Here is a 26,810-nt window from a genome sequence, read left to right on the forward strand (position 1 = left end):
TCAGGCAAATAGAAGCTGGCAGGCATTTACCATTTTTTGTTTGTGGTTCAGCGTGAGGCACTCCCAGCTCCTGCGTGAACAAGCTCAATTGAAGAACAATATACAGATTTTGCTGAATGAGAAGAGAAAACTGCTGGTGGAGCAGACTGAACTGCCAGCATCCTCTGTGGAGGCAAAGAGGCTCTGTGAAGAGGCCAGAATGAACATCTGTGACCCCAGTGCCAAGCAACAGCAGGTAGGGTTAGGACTCAGGGTCAGGCTGTCCTCATGTCTTACCATAAACATAGATAACCAATGTAGCTGTCTATTGAGGGATCTATGTCCTGACCTAGGTCTCATCCAAGTGTTCATTTATGTGATGGTTTACAAGGCTTTCTGTGGAGATAGCCCCTCTTCAAGAAACTGCGTGTTTGGAAAGCAAATGCTCCTGCTCTTCGAGAATCTGCAGTTTATTAAGGGAGATGGGTTGATCACACATCACAGCACTACATGCCATATGTGTGGAGGGTGCTATGTGGGTGCCCCTCTTTAGACTAGAGCAGGGCTTTGAAGGATGAAGCAAAAGCCCAGAGCCCATTTTCTTTGCTGGGGTCCTGTGAGATTCCAGGAACTAAATAGTTTAGAAGGAGGAGAGCCTGGTGGAAATGCCAAAGAAATGGTTGTCATTGTCATCTTTTGGTGGATTTGTTCTTTCTTTACCATTTTCCCTGTATATCAAGACCATCTGTTCATGCTTCCTAAATCATGGTACCTGACAGAGAAAGAGTAGCAGCATGTCAGTCCTGTTTTGTTCGAGTGTTGCTGGAGAGTTCATATCTTGACGTTATACTCTGTAGATGCTTGGAAAAGCAGGGATGTGGAAAGGTGTTCTCAAAACCTGACATTGGCATGAGAGATTTGAGACTTCAAGAACAGAGTTATCTACCCCCATTCTCATCAAGAAGAGTGCTATCTAGGCCTTTTTGTTCCTCTCAGGAAAAATGGCTGAGTAGTGATTCTCTCTTAAAATACCTGCTTTGAATAGTCTATATTATGTTGTTCCTCCAGTATGATGGGATCTTCATTGTTTTCTGCCGACTTGCGATTTTTGGGGTGTGTGTGTGTGTGTGTGTGTGTGTGTGTGTGTGTGTGTGTCTGTTTGTGCTTGTTTGTGTGTGTGTCTGTATGGGTGTGTGATAGAGTATGTGTGTGTGAGTGGGTGTATGTGTGTGTGAGTGTGTGTATGTGTGTATGTGTGTACCAGCTGTGGCTCAGCATGTTTATGCTCATGTTGTGGGTTTAATTCTGGATGATTTTCCAAGTGTTTCTAGTGTGGGTTCTTTTGTGTGTGTGTGTGTGTGTGTGTGTGTGTGTGTGTGTGTGTGTATGTGTGTGTGTATGTATGTGTGTGTGTGTGTGTGTGTGTGTTTCCCTGTGCATAATTGCACAGGTGAGTGTCTATTGCCCTGTTTCATGAGAAAAAGAATCTAAGAGTTCACTTTGCCTCCATGAATATCAAATATAGCACCCCAATCACTTGGAATCTCCACCTAGCTCTGTACAGCAAAAGAACCCAAAACACGTGTAAAGTTAGATTTTCAAGTGATTAGGGAAAAATGACTGGTCTGCATCAAAATCCTTTGGAGCACATCAAAGGAATGGAGTACATGGAGGTAAGGGGGGCTGCTTTATAAAATCCGTTGATTTATGATCCTTCTCTGTCCTTTGTGAATGGTGAAAGCCCACTGGAAGGTTGTGTCACTCACTGTGTCTTCTCCAAGGTTGCTTTCCACATTGCCTGCTACCATTTCTTTCCAGCTACCTTGTCCATGACAGGATATGTATAATCCACAGGATTTCTTTGTATTTTGTACTTCTTTCTTCCTGTTAACTCTCTGATAAGATCTGAGAACATTTTCTCTTCAGTCGTCTCACAAATTGCATTACAATAAGCATAGTCTTACAGGGGTGCTGTTATGTATCTCCATCACAATAAACTTTACTGTTCCTTGTGTATGCTGTGAGGATTTGCTGTGAGCACATTCTCAGTGATTACAGGAGCTGTTCAGTGAGAATGGATTTGAAGTGAGATGGCTTCTCTGTGTATTTGCAGATTCAGTGGTTACAAATTGAACCTACGCAGGTTCCTTCAGTGCTAACATAATCAGAACTTTCACCACATTTCTGGACATGTTCTCCAGAAGGAATCCACATGGTATTCTAGGTTGCTCATACCATTCTTGAACTCAGATTCAGACCCAGCTACAGTGTTATTATTCAATATAATAAACCTGGACCAGTGACAAAATATGCTCATTTTTCTCTTAACCCCAGTACAGTGCATATTCCACAGTTCAAATTCTAGCAGTTTGAAAAGCTGAGATATAAATCCAAGCCCAGGTACTCTATGACACTTGGGGATGCAGGGACTGACCTCAGCTGACAGGTCATGCTGGATTATCCAACTGAACAGAGCTGATGTAAGAGGGAGAGCTGAATTGACAACCACTCACTAAACCTTTATTCCCTTGCTCTGCTAGGTCTGAAGTTCTCCAGCAGAAACTCGAACATGACACAGACCAGGACAAGATCTCTCTTGGAGAGAAGATCTACAGGAGGAGAACTAAGTGCGCACAGCAAATACACCACTATTGTATCTCATCTGTAATGTCCATAGCAATTGTGGACTGCATTTTCCTCCTTTAGTTTAACTTCTTTGGATTGAATAGGCCTTACTTTCACCTCAGCTCTCTCCAGCAAGTGTATACTTTTGGAGGAACTCAGAGAAGTGTTGATGCACATCAATCAAGAGCTGCTGGTCATCCAGAAAGACTGTGCACGTGTAAATTTGTACTTGTCCTGATGGGTCATCCAGAAGAGTTTCATGGAGATCAGTTCACAACATTGGACAGACAATGAAACAAAGTCTGTAATATCATTTATACTCAGTATTGGTAGGTTTTTTCCTTAATACCCCCACTCCAACAAAACAGACCTACTTCCACTTCTCCTGAAAATATTATTACCATCAGTAACTGCTTGTCTACTATGTCTCCAAGGCAAGCCACAGGCTATAAGCCAATTCTGCAAAAGGAGCAGCAAAAGAATGCTTAGCGAAATTCCTCTATTTAACATTTGCTTGAGTTTTGATTATTTTGGTTATTTGGTTTTTCTTCTATTAATTTGAAGATTTGTTATTTATGTGTTGTTGTTGTTTTGTTCATTTTGTTTTCTATTTTGATAAGGATATAGACTGTATATATTGACTACCTGCATCTGGTAACTATCAAGTAAATTGGATGTATTCTGGTAAATAAAGGAGTAATCTCAAACTCTTCACTCTTAAGAACCTTCTTTATTGATTACTAATGTCAACATCTGAAGTCCCACAGCTATCAGGGAGGGATGGATCTCTGCATTCTCATGGGGACTGGGCATCAAATCACTTCCCAGTCAGACTGAGATTCACAGGCAATTATACAGTCACTGTTCACTGTGTTTCCAACTCTGTGAATTTCCAGTTCATCATGCATATCGTACCCACTGTGTATGCTTGCTGTCAAATATATAGTTACCTCTAAGTTATACTCTGTGGATGAGCATGTTGAACAAATTAATGGGATAAACATTAATTTTTCTGTAATATCTCCTAGGACATATAAACATGGTATAAGGGATTTTAAAGCAATCAGAAATCCTGCACCCAAATCCCGGGGCAGAGGGTGTTGAACACCCAGGAATGCAGATAATCCTGAGACCACAGTAAAGAAAGCCACTTCTGACCAGCTCTTCCCATATCTCTGGCCCCATATTAATCTGCATGATGCCTCTGGAAACAGGAATAGAGGAGCAGTCAGCGGCAGGAACCTGCTTGGTTCAGCCTGGGCCCAGAATCTACCTGGGCCCTGAGCATATTTGACGAAAACTAGAGGCATACAATTCTCTGTTTCCTGATTGTGGCTTTTTTTATTTGAAGCTCTAAACACCATTTTGTTGTTGTTGAATTTTAATTGGATATTTTTCATTTCGAAGTCAAATGTTATTCCAGAAATAAGTCTGAATACCATCGACCTCCCCCTCTTCTATAAAGGTGTTCCCTTCACCATCCATCCACTTTCCCAGCCTAGGCAGGACCAAGGGCTGCTCATTCCATTTGTGCCCAAGAAGACCATCCTCTGATACACATGCAGATGGAGCCATGGCACAGTCCCTGTATAGTGATTGGGTAGTGGTTAAGTCTCTGGGAACTCTGCTTGGCAGGCATGGTTGTCCTTATGGGGTTGCAAGTCCCTTCAGCTCTTTCAATCTTTCTGTAATTCCTCCAACTTAGGTCCAGTTCTCAGTTCAATGTTTTGCTGCTAGCATTCGCCACTGTATTTGACATGATCTGGCTGTGCCTCTCAGGAGACATCTATATCCAGTTCCTGTCAACCTGCACCTCTTAGCTTCATCCACCTTATCTAGTTTGAAGGCTGTATGTGTATAGGCCACTCGTGGGGTAGATTCTGAATGGCCATTCCTCCAGGCTCTGTTCTAAACTTTGCCTCCCTACCCCATCAATAGCGATTCTTCTTCTCCTTTAAAGGAAGGAGTGAAGAATCAGCATTTTGGTCATCCTTCCTGAATTTCATTTGGTCTGTGAATCTTGGGGAATTCGAGCATTTGGGTTAATATCCACTTATCAATGAGTGCATACCATGTGTGTGTTTCTGTGATTGGGTTAACTCACTCAGGATGATATGTTTTAGTTCATTCTATTTGCCTATGAAATTCATGAAGTCATTGTTTTTGATACCTCTGTAGTACTCCATTGTGTAGATGTACCACACTTTCTGTTTCCATTCCTCTGTTGAAGGGCATTGGGATCTTTTCATTTTATGACTATTATTAATAAGGCTGCTATGAACATAGTGGAGGGTGTGCGTTGTTGTATGTTGGAGCATCTTTTGGGTATATGTGCAAGAGAGGTATAGCTGGGCCTCAGCTAGTGCAATGTCTAATTTTCTGAAAAACCTCCAGAATGGTTGTACCAGTCTGCAATCTCACCAACAATGGAGGAGTGTTCTTCCTTCTCAAATCCCTGCAAGTATCTTCTGTCACCTGAGTGTTTTATCTTAGCCATTCAGACTGGTGTGAGGAGGAATTTCAGGGTTTCTTTGATTTCCATTTCCCTTATAACTAAAGATGTTAAACATTTCTTTTGTTGCTTCTCAGCGACTCCATATTCCTCAGCTGTGAATTCTTTGTTCAGCTCTGAACCACAATTTTTAATAGGTTTATTAGTCTCCCTACAGTCCAACTGTCCAACTTCATGAGTTCTTTCTAAATTTTGGATATTAACCCTCGATCAGTTGTAGGATTGGTAAAGGTCTTTTCTCAATCTGTTGGTTTCTGTTTTGTCCTAACCACAGTGTCCTTTGCCTTACAGAAGCTTTGTACCTTTATGAGGTCCCATTTGACTACTCTTGATCGTAGAGCATAAGCCATTCATGTTTTGCTCAGGAAATTTTTCCAGTGTCCTTGTGTTCAAGATGCTTCCCCACTTTTGCTTCTATAGATTGAGTGTATCTGGTTTGATGTAGAGGTCCTTGATCCACCTGGACTTAAGCTTTGTCCAGGGCAATAAGAAGGGGATGATTTGGACTCTTCCATATGCTGACCTCCAGTGGAACCAGCACCATTTGCTGAAAATGCTATCTTTTTTCTACTGGATGCTTTTGTCTCCTTTGTCGAAAACCAAGTGACCATAGGTGTGCTGGTTCATTTCTGTGTCTGCAGTTCTATTCCACTGGTCTATCTTCCTGTCTCTGTACCAATACCATACAGTTTTTATCACTAATGCTCTGTAAACTGCTTGAGTTCATGGATGGTGATTCCCAGGGAAGTCTTCTATTGTTGAGGATAGTTTTAGCTATCCTGCCTTACTTGTTATTCCAAATGAATTTGCAAATGATTTCTTCTAACCCTATGAACAATTGATTTGGCATTTTGATGGGGGTTGCTTTCAATCTGTAGGTCACTTTTGGAAAAATGGCCATTTTTACTATCTTCATCCTGTCAAGCCATGGGCATGGGAGATCTTTCCATCTTCTGAGACCTTCAATTTCTTTCTTCAGATACTGGAAGTTCTTGTCACACAGATCTTTCACTTGCTTCATAAAAGTCACACTGAGGTATTTTTATATAATTTGAGACTATTATGGAAGGTGTCATTTCCCTAATTTCTTTCTCAGCTTGTTTATCTTTTGTGTAGAGGAAGTCAACTGATTTGTTTGAGTTAATTTTATACACAGCCACTTTGCTGAAGTTGTTTATCAGACTTAGGAGTTCTCTGGTGTAACTTTTGGGGTGTCTCATGTATACTATCCTATCCTCTGCAATAGTTATATTTTGACTTCTTCCTTTCCAATCTGTATCCCTTTGACCTCCTCTTGTTGTCTGATTGCTGTGGCTAATGCTGGGGACAACATACAATGACAGGGACTGCCAGCAGAGGGCCTGGATGGAGACATCTCAAAAGCCTGAAGCAGGTTCAGAGCTAAACAAAAATTCACAGCTGAGGAATGCCGAATGGCTGAGAAACACCTAAAGAAATGTTCAACATCTTTAGTCATAAGGGAAATGCAAATCAAAACAACCCTGAGATTTCACCTCACACCAGTGAGAATGGCTAAGATCAAAAACTCAGGTGACAGCAGATGCTGGCGAGGATGCAGAGAAAGAGGAACACTCCTCCATTGTTGGTGGGATTGCAGACTGGTACAACCATTCTGGAAATCAGTCTGGAGGTTCCTCAGAAAATTGGACATTGAACTGCCTGAGGATCCAGCTATACCTCTCTTGGGCATATACCCACAAGATGCCCCAACATATAAAAAAGTCACATGCTCCACTATGTTCATAGCAGCCTTATTTATAATAGCCAGAAGCTGGAAAGAACCCAGATGCCCTTCAACAGAGGAATGGATACAGAAAATGTGGTACATCTACACAATGGAATATTACTCAGCTATCAAAAACAATGACTTTATGAAATTCGTAGGCAAATGTTCGGAACTGGAAAATATCATCCTGAGTGAGGTAACCCAATCACAGAAAAACACACATGGTATGCACTCATTGATAAGTGGCTATTAGCCCAAATGCTCGAATTACCCTAGATGCCTAGAACAAATGAAACTGAAGACGGATGATCAAAATGTGAATGCTTCACTCCTTCTTTAAAAGGGGAACAAGAATACCCTTGGCAGGGAATAAAGAGGCAAAGATTAAAACAGACACAGAAGGAACACCCATTCAGAGCCTGCCCCACATGTGGCCCATGCATATACAGCCATCCAATTAGACAAGATGGACGAAGCAAAGAAGTGGAGGCCGACAGGAGCAGGGTGTAGATCTCTCCCGAGAGACACAGCCAGAATACAGCAAACACAGAGGCGTATGCCAGCAGCAAACCACTGAATTGAGAATAGTACGCCCGTTGAAGGAATCGGAGAAAGAAGTGGAAGAGCTTGAAGGGGCTCGAGACCCCATATGTACAACAATGCCAAGCAACCAGATCTTCCAGGGACTAAGCCACTACCTAAAGACTATATACATGGACTGACCCTGGACACTGACCTCATAGGTAGCAATGAATATCCTAGTAAGAGCACCAGTGGAAGGGGAAGCCCTGGGTCCTGCTAAGACTGAACCACCAGTGAACTAGATTGTTGGGGGGAGGGCAGCAAGGGGGGAGGATGGGGAGGGGAACACCCATTAAGAAGGGGAGGGGGGAAGGGGGAAGTTTGCCCGAAAACCGGGAAAGGGAATAACACTCGAAATGTATATAAGAAATACTCAAGTTAATAAAAAAAAAAAAGAAATGGTGGTTTTGCCTATATTGAATTCTGAGTTTCAAAATTATGGTTCATTTTTCTTTATTCCTTAATTAAGCTTTTTATTAAGTTTTTGATTAACCATTACACCCTTAGATGCACAGTGCTAGGATCGTAGTAGGTGCTCATTAAATCTCTGACCATCGGGGCAGAGGAATGATAAGAAAGTATGTATTTTCTGTAAGTTCTGTCAGTTTCGGGAACAGGTGATTTTAGGCTTACCAGTCATAGCTTGGTATCTGGTCCCACACAAGACAACTTGACAGAATCCCCTTTCTGGCCATTATGTTCAACTTATTTTTCTCTTAATCATTCTTGAAAATCATGGAAGTAATGTGGAAAATTGATTGTACCTGCAGTATAGCAAAAAAGGCCAGTCTAGATAGGTAAGCAGTTATGTTTGTCCATGAGCTGACGTCTTAAAACATCTAGATTTTAGGAATTTGGTGTTGTGTTTTCCAAAGATACATCTTACAACATACAGATAACGTCGTAATAGAATAAAGGAATCTTTTGATTTAGCACCAAATTCCATAAAGCAATGACTACTGCACAGCTCTCTTGGCCATATGAATTACAAAAATTATATTTCACTTTTTTAAAGAAATAACGAAAGTACTTAAGGTTGAAAAAAGCCCATTGGAAAAGGTCCCTGTGGTTTTTCTCTTTGGTTTCTTGTGCTCTTTCTAGAGGACGACTTTAAGAAGTCAGGGCAGTCAGGTTGTCATTGTGGTCAGGCAGTCATGAGCAGATGGTTAAGCGATGTGCTAGGGCCCCATAGGCCAATGAGCCAAGCTGAAGAGGACAGGCTAGACAGTGAGCCTGACTGAAGAGCAGAGGCTAGCCAGTGAGCCTGACTGAAGAGCAGAGGCTAGCCAGTGAGCCTGACTGAAGAGCAGACGCTAGTCAGTGAGCCTAGCTGAAGAGCAGAAGCTAGCCAGTGAGCCTGACTGAAGATCAGGGGCTAGCCACTGAGCCAGGCTGAAGTGCAGAGGCTAGCCAGTGAGCCTGACTGAAGAGCAGAGGCTAGCCAGTGAGCCAGGCTGAAGGCTGAAGAGCAGTGATTTTAACCTTTATTTCTAAGTTCTTCAGTTTTCCTAAAATTTCTACAAAAGTTTGCCTCCATAAAGTTTGGCTTTAAAGGTTCTCCTTGCTCTCTTCTTCTTATCTCCTTTCCTCTTGCTCTTATCACACAATGATTTCCTTACTCTCAATGCCTTACTCTCAATGCTATGCCTTTACTTCTAAGTTCTTCTTCAGTTCTGTTCTGTTCAGTTCTGTCTAAAAAGCTTTCTCTCTCTTTGTCTGCAGCATTTGTATATCTTTCTGAACACAGCATCACATGGTGAAAAGTTCACCACAAGTTTGCACAGGAATTCAAATCATAAGTTGGATAATCAGTTTACGACATAGAATGTTTACATGCATATCCATGAAGAGTAATCATCAGGATAAACTGTCACCATCTGTTACTGGCTCTGCACGTTCATGGAGAGTAAAAGCTGTAATTTTTATGAGAAAAGAATAAGTGAAATTACCTATAGGCAAATCCAGTCAATTATTTATGTTCAGTCCTTTCACCTATAGTAAATCATTGGTTCTCTTTTTATGAACCTTGGTTAATTGGTTAATACCCTCTTAGAATGGGCTCTAATTTGTAGATGACTGCTTGGTATTGCAGAAGCAATTCACTCATGATACTTTAAGAATGGCAGGGTTCTCAATGCAATTTTGATTACCAGAAAGAACATAATAGCAGTCCTATTATAAAAGCTTAAAATTACTAATCTAATTTTAAGAATTCTTATAGAACCATCATTAGGAATTAAGAAATCATCTATTTGTCTATACATCATCACTCCAAGACAATACATCTTCGTTGCTCTGTGGTGATCTGCTCAAAAGAGTGGGGTAAAGAGCATGACAAATACAGAGGCAGATGCTTGAGGCCAACCATTCAGCTGAGAGCAGGGTCCCGAATGGAGGACTAAGAGAAAGGATTGAGGGAGCTGAAGGGGTTTACAGCCCCATAAGAACAACACTAAGAAACACCCAGAGCTCCCAGGGCCAAAACCACCATCGAAAGAGTACACATGGACAGACAAACCCATGGCTACAGCTGCATATGTAGAAGAGGATGGCCTTCTTGGGCACAAATGGGAGGAGAAGCCCTTGGTCTTGTCAAGGCTTGATGCCCCAGTGTAGGGGAAACCAGAACAGGGAGGCAGGTAGACCTGGATGTTTGGGTAGGTGTGGTAAGACCCTCATAGTAGAAGGGGGAGGCGTGTTATAAGGGGTTTTTTGGATGGGAAACCAGTAAAAGGGATAACATTGGAAATGTAACAAAAGCCCTCTCTGGATGGACAGGGGCTAAGGTGCTCTGAGTCCATACTTCCCTGCTGCCTCCCTTTGATCGCAACTGTGGTGCATGGTGTCAGCCTGGGACACTCCATGGGCTGCTGCTGGCACTGGTCCTGGCGTTCAGGGCCAAGAGCATGATGAGCAAGGAGCACATGGTTTGTCCTGATTCAGAGCAGGGCCAGTGGCCACCAGAGGACAAGCACAGCTTCCTGTACAATCATGAGGTCTTCCTGGGCAAGGAGGACTCCAAGACCTTTGATAGCTAAGCCTGGACGAGAGCAGGAGAAGTTGGGGAAAATTGTTGATCCAATTGACAGTGATGGAGGCGGCCTTGTTACTACTGAAGACCTGAAAGTTTGGACCAAACTGGTACAGAAAAGATACATCTACCATAATGTGACTAAACTCTGGAAGGATTATGATAGCGACATAGAGGAAAAGATCTCCTGGGAAGAATACAGGCAGGCCACCTATGGCTACTACCTGGGAAACCTTGCTGAATTCCAAGATAGCTCTGATCATCACAACTTTAAAAAGATGCCTCCACGAGATGAGAGGAGGTTTAAGGCCTTGACGTTGACCTGACAGCTACTCAGGACGGGTTCATTGCTTTTCTACACTAAGAGGATTTAGAACATATGAGGAGATTGTAGTTCTGGAAACCCTGGAGGATATCGACAAGAACGGGGATGGTTTTGTGGACTAGGATGAGTACATTGTGGACATCTTTTTCCCATGAGGACAATTGCCCTGAGACCGACTGGGTTTTGTCTGGGGAGCAGTTCAATGATTTGCCAGATCGGAACAAGGATGGGAAGCTGGACTTGGATGAGATTCACCATTGGATCCTCCCTCAGGACTATGACCATGCACAGATTGAGGCCCACCATCTGGTGTCTGAGTCAGAGAAAAACAAGCATGAGATACTGTCCAAGGAGGAGATTCTAGACAACTGGAACATGTTTGTGGGAAGCCAAGCCACCAATTATGTGGAAGATCTTATCAAAAATCATGATGAATTTTGAAAGACAGTCATCCTCATGTGGCCAATGGTCATAGCTTCCTGCGGATGTTCTGGGTTATTGCTATATTTGTCAAGTATATGGCAGTTGTGTCCCTAAACAATGAGAAACCTTTCTAAAGCTCCAAAAAATCATACAAAGCACCAAACAATAATAGTAGGAGATTTAAACACGCCACTTTCATCAGTGGACAGATCAGGGAAACAGAAATTAAACAGAGACATAGAAAGACTAACAGAAGTTATGAAACAAATGGATTTAACATATACTTATAGAACATTCCACCCTAAAACCAAAGGATATACCTTCTTCTCAGCATCCCATTGTACCTTCTACAAAATTGACCATATAATCGGTCACAAAACAGGCCTCAACAGGTACAGGAAGATAGAAATAATCCCATGCATCCTTTCAAAAAACCACGGACTAAGGCTGCTGATCAATGACAACAAAAAGTACAGAAAGCCCACATATACATGGAAGTTGAAGTCAATAACAACTTGGTCATTGGAGACATAAGAAAGAAATTAAAGATTTCTTAGAATTTAATGAAAATGAAGGTACAACATACCCAATCTTATAGGACACAATAAAAGAAACGCTAAGAGGAAAACTCACAGCTCTGAGTGCCTGCAAAAAGAAACAGGAGAGAGCATATGTCAGCAGCTTGACAGCACACCTAAAAGCTCTAGAAAAAAAATTGAGGAGAAGGCAGGATATAATCAAACTCAGGGCTGAAATCAAACAAGAAGAAACAAAACCGAGAATCAAAAGAATCAACAAACCCAGGAGCTGGTTCTTTGTGAAAATCAACAAGATAAATAAACACTAGCCATACTAACCAGAGGTCACAGAGAGTGTATCCAAATTAATAAAATCAGAAATAAAAGGGAGACATAACAACAAAATCTGAAGAAATTAAAAAGATCATCAGATCCTACTACAAAACATATATTCAACAAAACTGGAAAATGTGGAGGAAATGGATAATTTTCTATACAGATACCAGGTACCACAGTTAAATCAGGAACAAATGAACCATCTAAACAACCCCATAACTCATAAAGAAATAGAAACTGTTATTAAACATCTTCCATCCAAAAAGAGCCCAGGACCAGATGGATTTAGTGCAGAATTCTATCAGACCTTCATAGAAGAGTTCATACCAATACTGTCCAAAATACTCCGCAAAATACAAACAGACAGAGCACTACCAAATTCCTTCCATGAAGCCACAATTACTCTTATACCTGAACCATACAAAGATACAACAAAGATAGAGAAATTCAGACCAATTTCCTTTATGAATATTGATGCAAAAATGCTCAATAAAATTCTTGCAAACTGAATCCAAGAACACATCCAAACAATCATCCATGATGATCAAGTAGGCCTCATGGCAATGATGCAGGGATGGTTTAATATACAGAAATCCATCAACGAAATTTACCATATAAACAAACTCAAAGGAAAAAAACCCACATGATCATTTCATTAGATGCTGAGAAATCATTTGACAAAATTCAGTACCATTTTATTAATAAAGTCCTGGAAAGATCAGGAATTAAAGGCCCATATCTAAATATAGGAAAATGCAAAATACATCCAACCACTAGCTAATATCAAACGAAACTGAGAAAATTGAAGGAATCCCACTAAAATCAGGGACGAGACAAGGCTGCCTACTCTTTCCCTACTTTTTCAATATGGTACTTAAAGTCCTAGCCATAGAAATCAAACAATGAAAGTAGGTCAAAGGGTAATAATTAGAAGGGATGAAATCAAAACACTAATATTTGAAGATGATATGATAGTCTACTTAAGCAACACCAAAATTCTACCAGAGAACTACTTAACCTGATCAACAACTTCAGCAAACTGTCCGAGTATAAAATTAACTCAAACAATTCAGTAGTCTTCCTCTACTCAAAGGGTACACAGGCTGAGAAAGAAATTAGGGAAATGACACCCTTCAGAATAGTCCCAAATAATATAAAATAACTTGCTGTTACTAGAACCAAGCAAGTAAAAAAACTGTATGACAAGAACTTCAAATCTCTGAAAAAATTGAATATCTCAGAAGATGGAAAGATCTCCCATGCTCAGAGATTGGCAGGATGAATATGGTAAAAAAATGACCATTTTGTCAAAGGCAATCTACAGATTCAATGCCATCACCACCAATATTCCTACTCAATTCTTTATAAAGGTAGAAAGTGCAATTTGCCGTCATTTGGTATAACATAAAACCCAGGATAGCAAAACTATACTCAACAATAAAAGACCTTCTGGGGGAATCACCATCTCTGACCTCAAGCAGTATTACAGAGCAATAGTCTGTATGGTATTGGCATACAGACAGGCAGATCAGTGGACATAATTGAAGACACAGAAAAGAACCCACACACCTATGGTCATTTGATCTTTGACAAAGGAGTTAAAACATCCAATGGAAGAAAGATAGGAATTTTAACACATGTTGCTGGTTCAACTGGAGGTCAGCATGTAGAAGAATGCAAGTTGACCCATTCTTATTACCCTGTACAAAGCTTAAATCCAAGTGGATCAAGGGCCTCCACATCAAACCAGATACACTAAAATTAATAGAAAAAAAGTAGGGAAGAGTCTCGAAAACATGAGCACTAAGGTAAATTTCCTGAACAAATACCAATGGCTTATGCTTTAAGATCAAGAATCGACAAATGGGACCTCCTAAAACTGAAAAGCTTCTATAAGGCAAAGGACAGTGTCATTAGGACAAAAAGGCAACCAACAGATTGGGAAAAAAATCTTTACCAATCCTGCTTCTGATGGACGGTAATATCCAAAGTATACACAAAACACAAGAAGTTAGAGAACAGAGAGCCAAACACCCCTGTTAATAAATGGGGTTCAGAGCTAAAGAAAACATTCTCAGCTGAGGAATATCTGACAGCTGGAAAGCACCTAAAGAAATGCTTAACATACTTAGTCATCACGGAAATGCAAATCAAAACAACCCTAAGAATCCACCTCACACCAGTCAGGATGGCTAAGATCAAAAACTCAGGCAACAACAGATTCTGGCAAGGATGTGGAGAAAGAGGAACACTCCTCCATTGTTGCTGGGATTGCAAGCTGGTACAAGCACTCTGGAAATCAGTCTGAAGGTTCCTCAGAAAATTGAATATTCCACTACCTGAGCACAGAGCTATACCTGTCCTGGGCATATACCCAAAAGATGCTCCAACATACAACAACACACATGCTGCACTAAGTTCATAGCAGCCTTATTCATAATAGCCAGAAGCTGGAATGAACCCAGATGCCCTTCAACAGAGGAATGGATTCGAAAAATGTGGTACATCTACACAATGGAGTACCACTCAGCTACCAAAAACAATGCTACGTTCAATTCATAGGCAAATGGAAAGAACTAGAAAATATCATCCACAGTGAGGTAATCCAATCACAGAAAAACACACTTGGTATGCTGTTGGGAGCGATGGCCTTAAAGCCCTCCATTATTGATGTTATTATTATGGTTAGCATTAAGTTTGTCTGGGTTCATGGAAAATCCCCAGCCAGGTGCAGAAGACTAATACAAATGTGGTGGTCAAGATGAATAATCATATGATAACGTGTGACGTTAAGATACCAAATGTCATGACCTGTAACCTCTCTGAAAAACCAACAGCCTGCTGACTAATAGATATGACAAACCTGTGACCTTTCTGACAACCTGTCAACATCAGCGGATTCCCTGACCACATGAATATTGTGTCCTTGGCGTGCGTAAATGTTTCTTACTTCTCTCCTCTCTCTGTTACCCATTTTATGGTACAAATTCAGCCTTGGGGAAAAATAAAATTGTCGCCTTGATCAGACTCTTGTCTTGGAGTCCTTCTTCGCATCTCTTGTCCCTCATTCTCTTCCAGGTACTCAGCACCCCTCGTTGACAGTATGCACTCATTGATAAGTGGATATTGACCAAAACCTCGAATTACCCAAGATGCAATCTGCAGATCTCAGGAAACTCAAGAAGAAGGATGACCAAAGTGCAGATGCTCCCACTCTTTCTTAAAATGGGGAACAAAAATATCCATAGGACCGGATATGGAGGCCAAATCTAAAGCAGAAACTGAAGGAACAGCCATTCAGAGCCTGCCCCACATGTGGCCCATATATATACAGCCACCAAAACTAGGTAAGATTGATGAAGCTAAAAAGTGATTACTGAAAGGGACCGGATATATATCTCCAGACACATCCAGAGCATGTCAAATAAAGAGCTCAGTGCTAGCAGTAAACTACTGAACTGAGAACAAGACGCCCTTTATGGGAATTAGAAGAAGGATTCAAAGAGCTGAAGGGCTTGCAACTCCATAAGAACTCTATGCCAACCAAATAAACCACTATCAAAAGACTATACATGGACTGACCCAGGGGTCCAACTGCATATATAGGAGAGAATAGCCTTGTTGGGGCACCTGTGGAAGGGGAAGCCCTTGTTCTTAACAAGGTGGGACCCTGACTGCAGGGAAATGTCTAGGAAGGGGTTTCTAAGTGGCATGGATTGGGGGACCATACATATGGGAGAGGTCACGGCAAGGTGGCTTATGGACCAAAAGCTGGGAAAGGGAATAGGTTTGAAATGTAAATAAAAAGTATATATCTATTAAAAAAATAAAATTTAAAAATATGATAATAATACTAAGAAATAATCAAAAAAAGAAAATGTGAATAAGAAAGAAATTTTAGGCTTTGGAAAAAGATGAATGCCAGGTATTTGAAAAACTGTATGACCATGGTAAACACATTAATATACGTGAGAAATATTTTTACATGTTAATGAACTGCATCTTTTTTTTAAATACTGAATGGAAATCCAGTCCCTTCCTGGCTGTGAGGCTAGGGATCCAGATGTAGTGGAATTCATTATTTGTTGGTCCTGAACCTTTGAGTCTGCTTCTAACACAGCTTATGCCAAGGAAACTAGGCCAAGGTAATATCTAAGCCATTGACCAAACTATCTGGACTAACAATTACATGTGAAATTCCACCTTGTAAATGGGAGGAGAGGAATAAAAGATACCTTTAAGGATTTAAAAAAAATGAAATGTACCCAAAAAATCCAATAAAAAAGTTTAAAATAAGGGTTGGGGATTTAGCTCAGCGGTAGAGTGCTTTCCTAGCAAGCGAAAGGCCCTGGGTTCGGTCCCCAGCTCGGAAAAAAAAAAAGAAAAAAAAAACAAAGAAAAAAAAAGAAAAAGAAAAAAAGTTTAAAATAAAAATAACTTAGGAAATACAAAATACTCGGGTGGCACGCCACAATCACGATGTGTTTCTTCTGTGATAGCTTACAGGTTAATTTACTTCTCTATGACTGTTTTCTTATTTGAAAGTAAGAAATGGCATCATCTGTGGAGTGGATGGTGAGAACAAAAGCTTTGCCTAACTTAAATAATCGATCCCTCCCAAGCACATGCTTAACATTCTAAGCACAGGGAAATTTCCTGAGGGGATTAAAAAACAAAATCCAAACATAAAACAGGAACAACAATGATTTAAAAACATTCTGCACGCTGGGTATGAAGGCATGTTACAACTTTAATCAGCTTTGTAGGTATTTCTAATAAACACACAAAGAAACAAAAATCCCATCACAGTCCTAGCAGTTGCATCCAACAAAGAGAGAGCTGTGAGGTAGTGCCTGCTGCTTCTTTCCCCAGATACCCCTGGGCCTCAGGCCTGCATCCAGTGAGCTGGACCAAGAGCAGCCAAGTTGAAATTCCTGCTGCCATGGCAGGATTCTGCAAGAGCATTTCCCTTTGACAACAAGGAACCTGTGTGGAGGAGACCTCTTGGTGAGTCCACAAGGACCCTAAGTGTCCTATTCTACAGGGAGAAGCCCTGCCAGGTCTTTGACAAGGCCAGCCAGTTGTTTGGGGAAGTCTCTGGTCCTGTGGCAGAGGGCGAGGAATGGCAGAGAGAATGGCACCTCCACTGAGAGCAAAGGATAACCCTTCTAGGTCTATGACCTCCTAATTAATTTATCTTTTCACCTGATGCCTATTCACATTTTCTTACTATCATACAACTGTGATCTTGATGAGCAGCTGGTCTCTTGTTTTCTTAATCAGTTCTTTGTTGTCACAGACGTTTTTAACTTACTCCAGCCCATGAGACTTATTCATACCTTCTGTATGCAGTAGGACCCTTGGTGGGCCTGTCATCTCAAAAATAGAAGGTTCAGTAATCCAAAAGATTGGACTCTAGTTTACCTCAGGCCAGGAAAGAAGTCAGCCACCATTAGTAAAAGAGCAAGGGAAGAATTACATAGGAAAAACAAGTGCCTTAATTAGAAGAAAAGATCCTCAACTTCTAAGGGGTGCACATCTGCACCCCTCTCTTCTGAGCTTTGTAAAGTGATGTTGTATAACTGTAGATGGTAGTAAAAGGCAGAGCTCTTCCCAGAAAGGTCAGACATGATTTTCACTCTTACATCTGTGAGGTGGGGTGGCATTATAGCACACATTCAGGTGGAATTATAACACCAAGGATAAGAAGACAGAATCCATATATCACAATGCCAAATGGACTCCCTCCTCAACTTATGGACCCATTAAAATTGAGGTTCAACCTGAACTCAGGCCATTCCACTCCCTTCCCATCCTCCTGATTCTTATGTTTGGTAGGAGTAAAGGAATATGTTGCAGCCCCCAATATTCTCATGCCTAGACTTGCCTATTCAGGAAGAATGATATTGGAGAAGTGATGGCTATGTGGTTACAATGTAGTAACAAAAGCTCCAAGTTGACATTTGCTCACTGATGTCCAATTTAATTTTCTTGTTATATTTGAGAAAGGGAGGATGCCCTACTTTATATATAAAAGGGAAAGAAATTTATTATTTTATATATGCCCTATAGTTGGTCCCTATGTTCCCAAGAAAAAGGAGTTTTTATTGCAAAAAAATAGGATTATATACCATTGATTTTGTGAAATACATGGCTATGTAATTGGAAACAATGTCAGCTGTCAAGGACTGCACAGTAAGCAAATATTTCTTGGTTTTATATATTCAGAGGTATAGAAGAAACATATTGGCCTCCAGAAAAAGGGAAAAGCTTAGGAATCGAAATGTGTGTCACATGCATTGTCTCGGCTAGTAGATTTACTTTTAAGAAAAAACTGCCTCCCCCTTGGCCCCTAGAGATTTGGGTGCTAAGAAGAATCTGTTCTCCAATTGAGGGTTGTAAGCAACTCTCCCCAGCAAAAGCATTGTTGACTTTTAATTAAGCAGAGAGAAACATCTAGCTTTGAAATAGAGGTTGCCAAATGGTATTCCCAGTGACACATGAGAGACTGGAGGAATGGGTCTCCACAGAAATTCATCACTTTGGAGAGAGTTGGTTAGTAGGTAGGCCATAGAACTTTCCATTGACATCATCAGTAAGCCCCTCACTGGACAATCTTTTGTATCTAAGAGATCCCTAGAATCTTCTGTGATGTCACCAGTGTTGTGGTGACACCAACTGCCTTTGAGATATTCCTTCAGTTCCCTTTGGGTTCACAAGCAGGCATGTTTCGCCAGCTGCTCAGGCTATTTCGGAAGGAAAGTGTTGATCAAGGAGAGACCGCACCAGGTCAGAGGGAAGCTGACCCCCTCTCTAGTGAAACAGGAAGGAGGAAATCATTCTTGGGAAGGCTTGGTGAGTCGTGGGCAGAGTTGGGGAACATCCTCAAGGAGGTAGGTTTGAGATGTGCCTTCTAAGACTGGCCTTACAAGCAGGAGCCTTGGGATTTCTCAAAGGCAAACCAAGAGTCAGGAGTTCCTAATCTTTAATTTGAGAGAAAGCCAGAAAGTGGTAAGCCTTCAGTGTCTTTTCTTGAAGCTTTTTAACTGTGAGTGTCAATGAATGGCAGGAGGAGGCACTGTGAGATTAACAATGTGACCATCCATGGTTGGGAGTTGAAGCACTTCATCCTCTAGATTACTGTAGGTTACATAAGTCTCTGATGGCGAGAGCAAGGAAGGATGCACCCCTAGTCTTGAATTGAGTTCTTAGACACTTTGGGCTGCAACACAGATGATTAGAGCTTGATGGTGCTAAGCATTATGAACTCCAGGATTGACTGCACCACATCTGATATGAGATAACATTGTCCCAGATGTTTATGTATCAGTCAGGTTATACTTTTCAGGGTGAGGGGTCCTGTAATAGTGAGTGTGGCACGAGTATGGCATTAGAGGTTGGGAAGAGGGACATAGCTTAAGAATCCACCTTTAAGAAAGCTTTTCTGCTCTTTTAGGGATTCACCCAGTCTCTACCATTTTCCCTTCCTCAACCTCCTCTTGGGATTCAGAAGGATCTTTTCTGCCCGTGGTCCATCAAATATACAAATTCACTTGGGTTTATCTATCTACAGGTTTTGATAGGAAGGCATCATCCCAAAGTGTCATCAGTAAGCAAGAGGAGCTTCTAATGGAACTGGAGGAGCTCAAATTTGAAATCAAGAAGTGTCAATTTGAGAGGAATGAACTTTATCAAATCCTGGACCTTTATATCTATGATGAGTGGGACCACAGGTAGTCATTATGCCCAGTAACCTGTTCACATTCTTGTGCTCTCTTTCTGCTAACCCGAGATTTCCTCATAGCACGAGAGAGTTTCACCTCTCATGCTGGATTTTAAGGAGCCTTGGCAGGCATTACCTTGTGAGATAAGCTAGGTGCTGTGTGTGTTTAGGGTTAACCTTTTTTGTAGTTTAGCCTGAGGTGGTTGGAGAGGCATTGGTTCTGTCAGCAGCTAGAAGGACCTGGTCACACTTGCTGCAATGTGGGAGTGAAAGAAATGCCTGCACGTCATCACTCTTTCCTCTGAATTTGTTCATTATACTCTGATTCTATGGCACCTCCATGGATGTAGTTGGCATTCTAAATGTGTTTGGATATGGGTTGGTATGTATGTATGTGGAAGTATATGTGGTGTTTACTCAGGATCAGGACGTCTGGGACCTTTGATGGGGTCTGAGGATTTGGTTGATCAACAGTTTGCAGGTCATGATAGTGATGAGTACGTGGAGGCCCACACTGATCAACAGAGCACTTTGCTCCTTCTGTATACCTTGGTGGCACCCAGGACTCTCCTGAGGGGAGGAGGTGCTATAAATCCTCTTCCCTGTCAAACTTAGTTATGCCCTCTGGGAATTCATGTAACGATAGAAACCAAGGATTGAGTATACCTGCTTTCAAAACAAGAGAAATGTCATTACAGCATTCGCTGGGCCCAAAGCTGTGGCACAGACTGGAGCAATCTTCTTCCTGAACTAGTCAATTCCATCATGCTCACCTGGCCAGCTCTTGAAGGTCAGGTCCCTCCAATTGGTACCGTGGCTCTGTTCTCCTGTGCCCAGGATAATAAGTTTAATCAGTACAACTACTTCAAAGGAGCAAGAATGTGCTATATACTGGGTTTAAGTAATAGAGAGAACAGTCTGATTTCACCTAATTTTTTTTACCTGCTTTGATCGTTAGTTTTTTATTTTTTTAACTATCCAGTGATGGTTTATTGTGACCTAGAAAGGGTCACTGTGGGAATAAATTCTTGACAGTTGTTATTCCAAACAGGCAGGTCTCAGGCTCTGCCCACTCCTATATAGTAAGTCTTTGCAGAACCATATCTCCCCAGGCTTTTAAGGAGTCCTTATTTCAAAACAAAATTTGCTTATTTACATGGAAATATTTTCTGTGGATTGAGACTCACTGTTGGGTTTTGGTCTGGTTTTTGAGTTTGCCACTTTCTTCCCTTCTACCATTCCTTGAATTTGAACTTTTTCTTAAATATATTTTTTATTTACACTTCACCTAATTCTGAAATCATGAGTTCAAAACATTATTTGTTCCTTTGGCCATGACCTAACCCAGGCTGGATGTCGAATTGCCAGTCCTTCAGTCCGAACATGAGATGAAAATGATGGCTATGCAAATGATGACCAACTCAATAAGTGATGCCATGGAGAGGTACAAGGAGCACATACAAGTGAACAGTTCCTACCGGTGAGTCGCTGACAGAGATGAGAACCCAGCACTAGGCAGGGAATGCTTCTGTCATGTATGACTTTGAACAAAAGTCAGGGCTCTGGTTCCATGGTGTCTGACTCTTAACAAGAAGCCTGCCTCCTGGCAAGAGTCTTAGATTTGTAGCTCTTGGACTCAGTTGTCCTACATGTGAAGAGTGTAGAAGACCCTCCAATTGTTATTTTCCCCAATAAGGATCCTCTAGATAGAAAAGGTTTGCACCATGATGGGAATATCAATCAACTCTGAATCTCTAGGACTCTAACAGGAGATTTAAAGACCTGTGATCCATGAGAAACACATGGAAAGACTATATAGCTATTGGGTCGTCTATCCTCCCTCAGAGGGGATTTGACCTCTACTTGCAGATGATTTCAGCATACTATGGACATATGAGCTCCCTTTTGGACCATTTCTTCTACCTTGATTTATATAAACCGTCTTAGTGTCAGCATTTTCAGAAGTACTTTCATTCACAGGGAATGTGTCCTCTGGATTTGACCTCCTCTAATTGGTGCTATCTTGTATAGTGTCGCTCTAGTCTGGGGATTTCTGGGGATGAGGACCCTTGAAGGGATGATTGTACTTGCAAGAGTGACAGGCAAATAGAAGCTGGCTGGGATTTACCATTTTTTGTTTGTGTTTCAGCATCAGGCACTCCCAGCTCCTGCGTGAACAAACTCAATTGAAGAACAATATACAGATTTTGCTGAATGAGAAGAGAAAACTGCTGGTGGAGCAGACTGAACTGCCAGCATCCTCTGTGGAGGCAAAGAGGCTCTGTGAAGAGGCCAGAATGAACATCTGTGACCCCAGTGCCAAGCAACAGCAGGTAGGGTTAGGACTCAGGGTCAGGCTGTCCTCATGTCTTACCATAAACATAGTCAACCAATGTAACTGTTTATTGACGGATCTATGTCCTGACCTAGGTCTCATCCAAGTGTTCATTTATGTGATGGTTTACAAGGCTTTCTGTGGAGAGAGCCCATCTTCAAGAAACTGCATGTTTGGAAAGCAAATGCTCCTGCTCTTCGAGAATCTGCAGTTTATTAAGGGAGATGGGTTGATCACACATCACAGCACTACATGCCATATGTGTGGAGGGTGCTATGTGGGTGCCCCTCTTTAGACTAGAGCAGGGCTTTGAGGGATGAAGCAAAAGCCCAGAGCCCATTTTCTTTGCAGGGGTCCTGTGAGATTCCAGGAACTAAGTAGTTTAGAAGGAGGAGAGCCTGGTGGAAATGCCAAAGAAATGGTTGTCATTGTCATCTTTTGGTGGATTCGTTCTTTCTCCACCATTTTCCCTGTATATCAAGACCATCTCTTCATGCTTCCTAAATCATGGGTATGTGACAGAGAATGAGTAGCAGCATGTCAGTCCTGTTTTGTTCGAGTGTTGCTGGAGAGTTCATATCTTGACCTTATACTCTGTAGATGCTTGGAAAAGCAGGGATGTGGAAAGGTGTTCTCATACCTGACAATTGGCATGAGAGATTTGAGACTTCAAGAACAGAATTATCTACCCCCATTCTCATCAAGAAGAGTGCTATCTAGGCCTTTTTGTTCCTCTCGGGAAAAATGGCTGAGTAGTGATTCTCTCTTAAAATACTTGCTTTGAATAGTCTATATTATGTTGTTCCTCCAGTATGATGGGATTTTCATTGTTTTCTGCCGACTTGCGATTTTTGGGGTGTGTGTGTGTGTGTGTGTGTGTGTGTGTGTGTGTCTGTGTGTGTCTGTGTGTGTGTGTGCGTCTGTTTGTGCTTGTTTGTGTGTGTGTCTGTATGTGTGTGTGATAGAGTATGTGTGTGTTTGTGTGTGTGAGTGTGTGTTAGTGAGTGTGTGTATATGTGACTCTGTGTGTGTGTGTGCCTGTGTGTGTGTACCAGCTGTAGCTCAGCATGTTTATGCTCATGTTGTGGATTTAATTCTGTATGATTTTTGAAGTGTTTCTAGTATGGGTTCTTTTGTGTATGTGTGTGTGTGTGTGTGTGTGTGTGTGTGTGTGTGTGTGTACCAGCTGTGGCTCAGCATCTTTATGCTCATGTTGTGGGTTTAATTCTGGATGATTTTTCAAGTTCTTCTTGTATGGGTTCTTTTGTGTGTGTGTGTGTGTGTGTGTGTGTGTGTGTGTGTGTGTGTGTTTCCCTGTGCATAATTGCACAGGTGAGTTTCTATTGCCATGTTTCATGAGAAAAAGAATCTAAGTGTTCACTTTGCCTCCATGAATATCAAATATAGAACCCCAATCACTTGTAATCTCCACCTAGCTCTGTACAGCAAAAGAACCCAAAACACTTGTAAAGTTAGATTTTCAAGTGATTAGGGAAAAATGACTGATCTGCATTGAAATCCTTTGGATCCCATCAAAGGAATGGAGTACATGGAGGTAAGGGGGCTTCTTTATAAAATCCATTGATTTATGATCCTTCTCTGTTCTTTGTGAATGGTGAAAGCCCACTGGAAGGTTGTGTCACTCACTGTGTCTTCTCCAAGGTTGCTTTCCACATTGCCTGCTACCACTTCTTTCCAGCTATCTTGGCACACTACAGCTTCCCCTGGGAATTTGGCTTGGATTTTATTCATTGAGAATTTGAATTGCTTGGAGTTGTATCGTCATCCAGCAAAAGTCCCATAGCTATGCTGTGGTGCAAGAACAGGGCAGTTTCAGGAGCCCCTTTAGGTGCACAGATAATCTAAAGCACTCCCCTATGTTATCTGTGTAGCATTCTGCAAGTGTTGTCAATCAACATCATTTTCTCTCAGTTAATTTCAGCCTCAATGGAGTCAGGAGAAATGATGAAATTCAGATGGGTCTGTTAGTGGACGATCAGAAAGGCCTGTGAGAAGCCATGTTCTTTAAGTGGAACAGAAGTGTTAGTTGACCCAGAGATCCCAGAGAAAAGAATAGGTGTCTAACTAGAGCAACTAGAGCACATCTGGGTTGTAGTGGTCCAAGGAGGGAAACTGTATGAGAGGTTGGAGCCCTTCAATGGGTTATGACTCAGTGTGAGATAATCCATGTAAGCATTTATTTATTTACTCCAAATATCTGTGACACAATCACATTATAGGTAGAAAAATTGTTCATATGGATCCTGGTTATGGAGATTTCCTAAGATTCTGGGGTCATAGCTTTGGGCATGAAGTCACACAGGGTATGGTAAAGACAGCGCCTATTAGAAGAAGCTGCACACTATGGGGACAGTCTGAAATAGTGAACAAGAACAGGAGTCTAGTCCACCACCAACATATGATCATTTGCTGGGAAACAATACTGCTCTACTCAGGCTTGGGAACTTGCTAAGCCAGATTGGTAATAGGGAAAGAACACTGATTCTATGTCGGCTTATTGGAGGACACCACATCACTGACTGAGCTTTCTGTAGGCCATGACCACTATGTACATATCCCACTCAACATTTGTTTTTATGCCTCCAGAGTATCCTGGGGAATCATTGTATTAAGCATTAAAAGGGAAAGTAAACACTGCAATGTACTATGTTTATATTGTGTAAGCACAAATTGCTTGCGTGTTTACGAGTTTGTATTAGTGTGTCTGTGTGTCTGTGTGTCTGTTTGTGTGTGCACACATGCATGCATGCTTCCATTGACAGTACACTCATCTGATGACCAGGATAAGGAAGGATTACAGGAAAGAATGCAGGACATTCTGAAGCAGAAAGAACTGATCACCCAGGAAAGTGGCTTGGGAGGAACATTGTAGAAGCATTCTGATATTTTTGAGATCAGGCAGGAACACAGACTGGAAGAAGCCAATTGGATTTCCTGTCTCTATATAACTATCCTTTTTGGATGGCTGACCACTGACAAGGTTTTCCCCATCAGTCACCTAAAGAACTACCCAGAGTATTGTTCTGGTACAGTTTATGTGAATTTTGTCCATGACACAATATGTATAATCCTCAGGATTTCTTTGTATTTTGTACTTCTTTCTTCCTGTTAACTCTCTGATAAGATCTGAGGTTATTTTCTCTTCTGTTGTCTCACAAATTGCATTACAATAACCATAGTCTTACAGGGGTGCTGTTATGTATCTCCATCACCATAAACTTTACTGTTCCTTGTGTATGCTGTGAGGATTTGCATGGAGCACATTCTCAGTGATTACAGGATCTGTGCAGTGAGCATGAATTTGAAGTGTGATGGCTTCTCTGTGTATTTGCAGATTCAGTGGTTACAAATTGAACCTACGCAGGTTCCCTCAGTGCTAACATAATCAGAACTTTCACCACAATTCTGTGCATGTTCTCCAGAAGGAATCCACATGGTATTCTAGGTTGCTCATGCCATTCTTGAACTCAGATTCAGACCCAGCTACAATGTTATTATTCAATATAATAAACCTGGACCAGTGACAAAATATGCTCATTTTTCTCTTAATTCCAGTACAGTGCATATTCCACAGTTCAAATTCTAGCAGTTTGAAAAGCTGTGATATTTATCCAAGCCCAGGTACTCTATGACACTTGGGGATGCAGGGACTGACCTCAGCTGACTGTCCCACTGAATAGAGCTGATGTAAGAGGGAGAGCTGAATTGACAACCACTCACTAAACCTTTATTCCCTTGCTCTGCTAGGTCTGAAATTATCCAGCAGAAACTCGAACATGACACAGACCAGGACAAGATCTCCCTTGGAGAGAAGAGCTACAGGAGGAGAACTAAGTATGCACAGCAAATACACCACTATTGCATCTCACCTGTAATGTCCATAGCAATTGTGGACTGCATTTTCCTCCTTTAGTTTAACTTCTTTGGATTGAATAGGCCTTACTTTCACCCCAGCTCTCTCCAGCAAGTGTGCACTTTTAGAGGGACCCAGAGAAGTGTTGATGCACATCAATCAAGAGCTGCTTGTCATCCAGAAAGACTGTGCACGTGTAAATTTGTACTTGTCCTGATGGGTCATCCAGAAGAGTTCCATGGAGATCAGTTCAAATATTGGAAAGTCTTTGAGACAAAGTCTGTAATATCATTTATACTCAGTATTGGTAGGCTTTTACCTTAATACCCCCACTCCAACGAAACAGACCTACTTCCACTTCTCTTGAAAATATTATTACCATCAGTAACTGCTTGTCTACTATGTCTCCAATGCAAGCCACAGGCTATAAGTCTATTCTGCAAAAGGAGCAGCAAACGAATGCTTAGCGCAATTCCTCTATTTAAAGTTTGCTTCGGTTTTGGTTAATTTGGTTATTTGGTTTTCCTTCTATTCATTTGAAGATTTGTTATTAATCTGTTGTTGTTGTTTTGTTCATTTTGTTTTCTATTTTGATAAGGATATAGACTGTATATTTTGACTACCTGCATCTGGTTACTATCAAGTAAATTGGATGTATTCTGGTGAATAAAGGAGTAATCTCAAACTCTTCACTCTTAAGAACCTTCTTTATTGATCACTAGTGTCAACATCTGAAGTCCCACAGTGATCAGGGAGGGATGGATCTCTGCATTCGCATGGGGACTGGGCATCAGTCTTAC

General features: G+C 41.4%; 2 protein-coding genes and 1 pseudogene across 4 annotated transcripts in view; all 3 read left to right on the forward strand.

Annotated features, from left to right (window-relative positions):
* LOC134480540 (uncharacterized) overlaps positions 1–3,311 on the forward strand; it is a 95,014-nt gene extending 91,703 nt beyond the window's left edge. For all 3 annotated transcript variants that reach the window (XM_063268084.1, XM_063268085.1, XM_063268083.1), the window contains exons 4-5: positions 52–235; positions 2,520–3,311. In XM_063268084.1, coding sequence (XP_063124154.1) covers positions 52–235; positions 2,520–2,525 — 190 coding nt within the window. In that variant the 3' untranslated portion in view covers positions 2,526–3,311. The remainder of the gene's footprint in view (positions 1–51; positions 236–2,519) is intronic.
* Positions 3,312–10,315: 7,004 nt separating this feature from the next.
* LOC134480459 (reticulocalbin-1-like) lies at positions 10,316–11,242 on the forward strand (annotated as a pseudogene).
* Positions 11,243–18,523: 7,281 nt separating this feature from the next.
* Positions 18,524–26,698, forward strand: LOC134480545 (uncharacterized). Its single transcript, XM_063268099.1, has 5 exons — positions 18,524–18,933; positions 19,652–19,811; positions 21,150–21,281; positions 21,951–22,134; positions 25,905–26,698. Exons 1-5 carry the CDS (start codon positions 18,804–18,806, stop codon positions 25,908–25,910), a joined length of 612 nt encoding a protein of 203 aa, XP_063124169.1. The 5' UTR covers positions 18,524–18,803; the 3' UTR covers positions 25,911–26,698.
* The last annotated feature ends 112 nt before the right edge of the window (positions 26,699–26,810 follow it).

Source organism: Rattus norvegicus, chromosome 9 (assembly GCF_036323735.1).
Source record: "Rattus norvegicus strain BN/NHsdMcwi chromosome 9, GRCr8, whole genome shotgun sequence".
NCBI lineage: Eukaryota > Metazoa > Chordata > Mammalia > Rodentia > Muridae > Rattus > Rattus norvegicus.

Bases quoted from the DNA above. Each gene is read 5' to 3' on its own strand.
- LOC134480545 (XM_063268099.1), top strand. From the start codon at position 18,804: ATGTTTCGCCAGCTGCTCAGGCTATTTCGGAAGGAAAGTGTTGATCAA. The intron at 19,812-21,149 runs GTAGTCATTATG...GACCTAACCCAG, and splicing joins TATGATGAGTGGGACCACAG to GCTGGATGTCGAATTGCCAG. The intron at 21,282-21,950 runs GTGAGTCGCTGA...TTTGTGTTTCAG, and splicing joins CAAGTGAACAGTTCCTACCG to CATCAGGCACTCCCAGCTCC.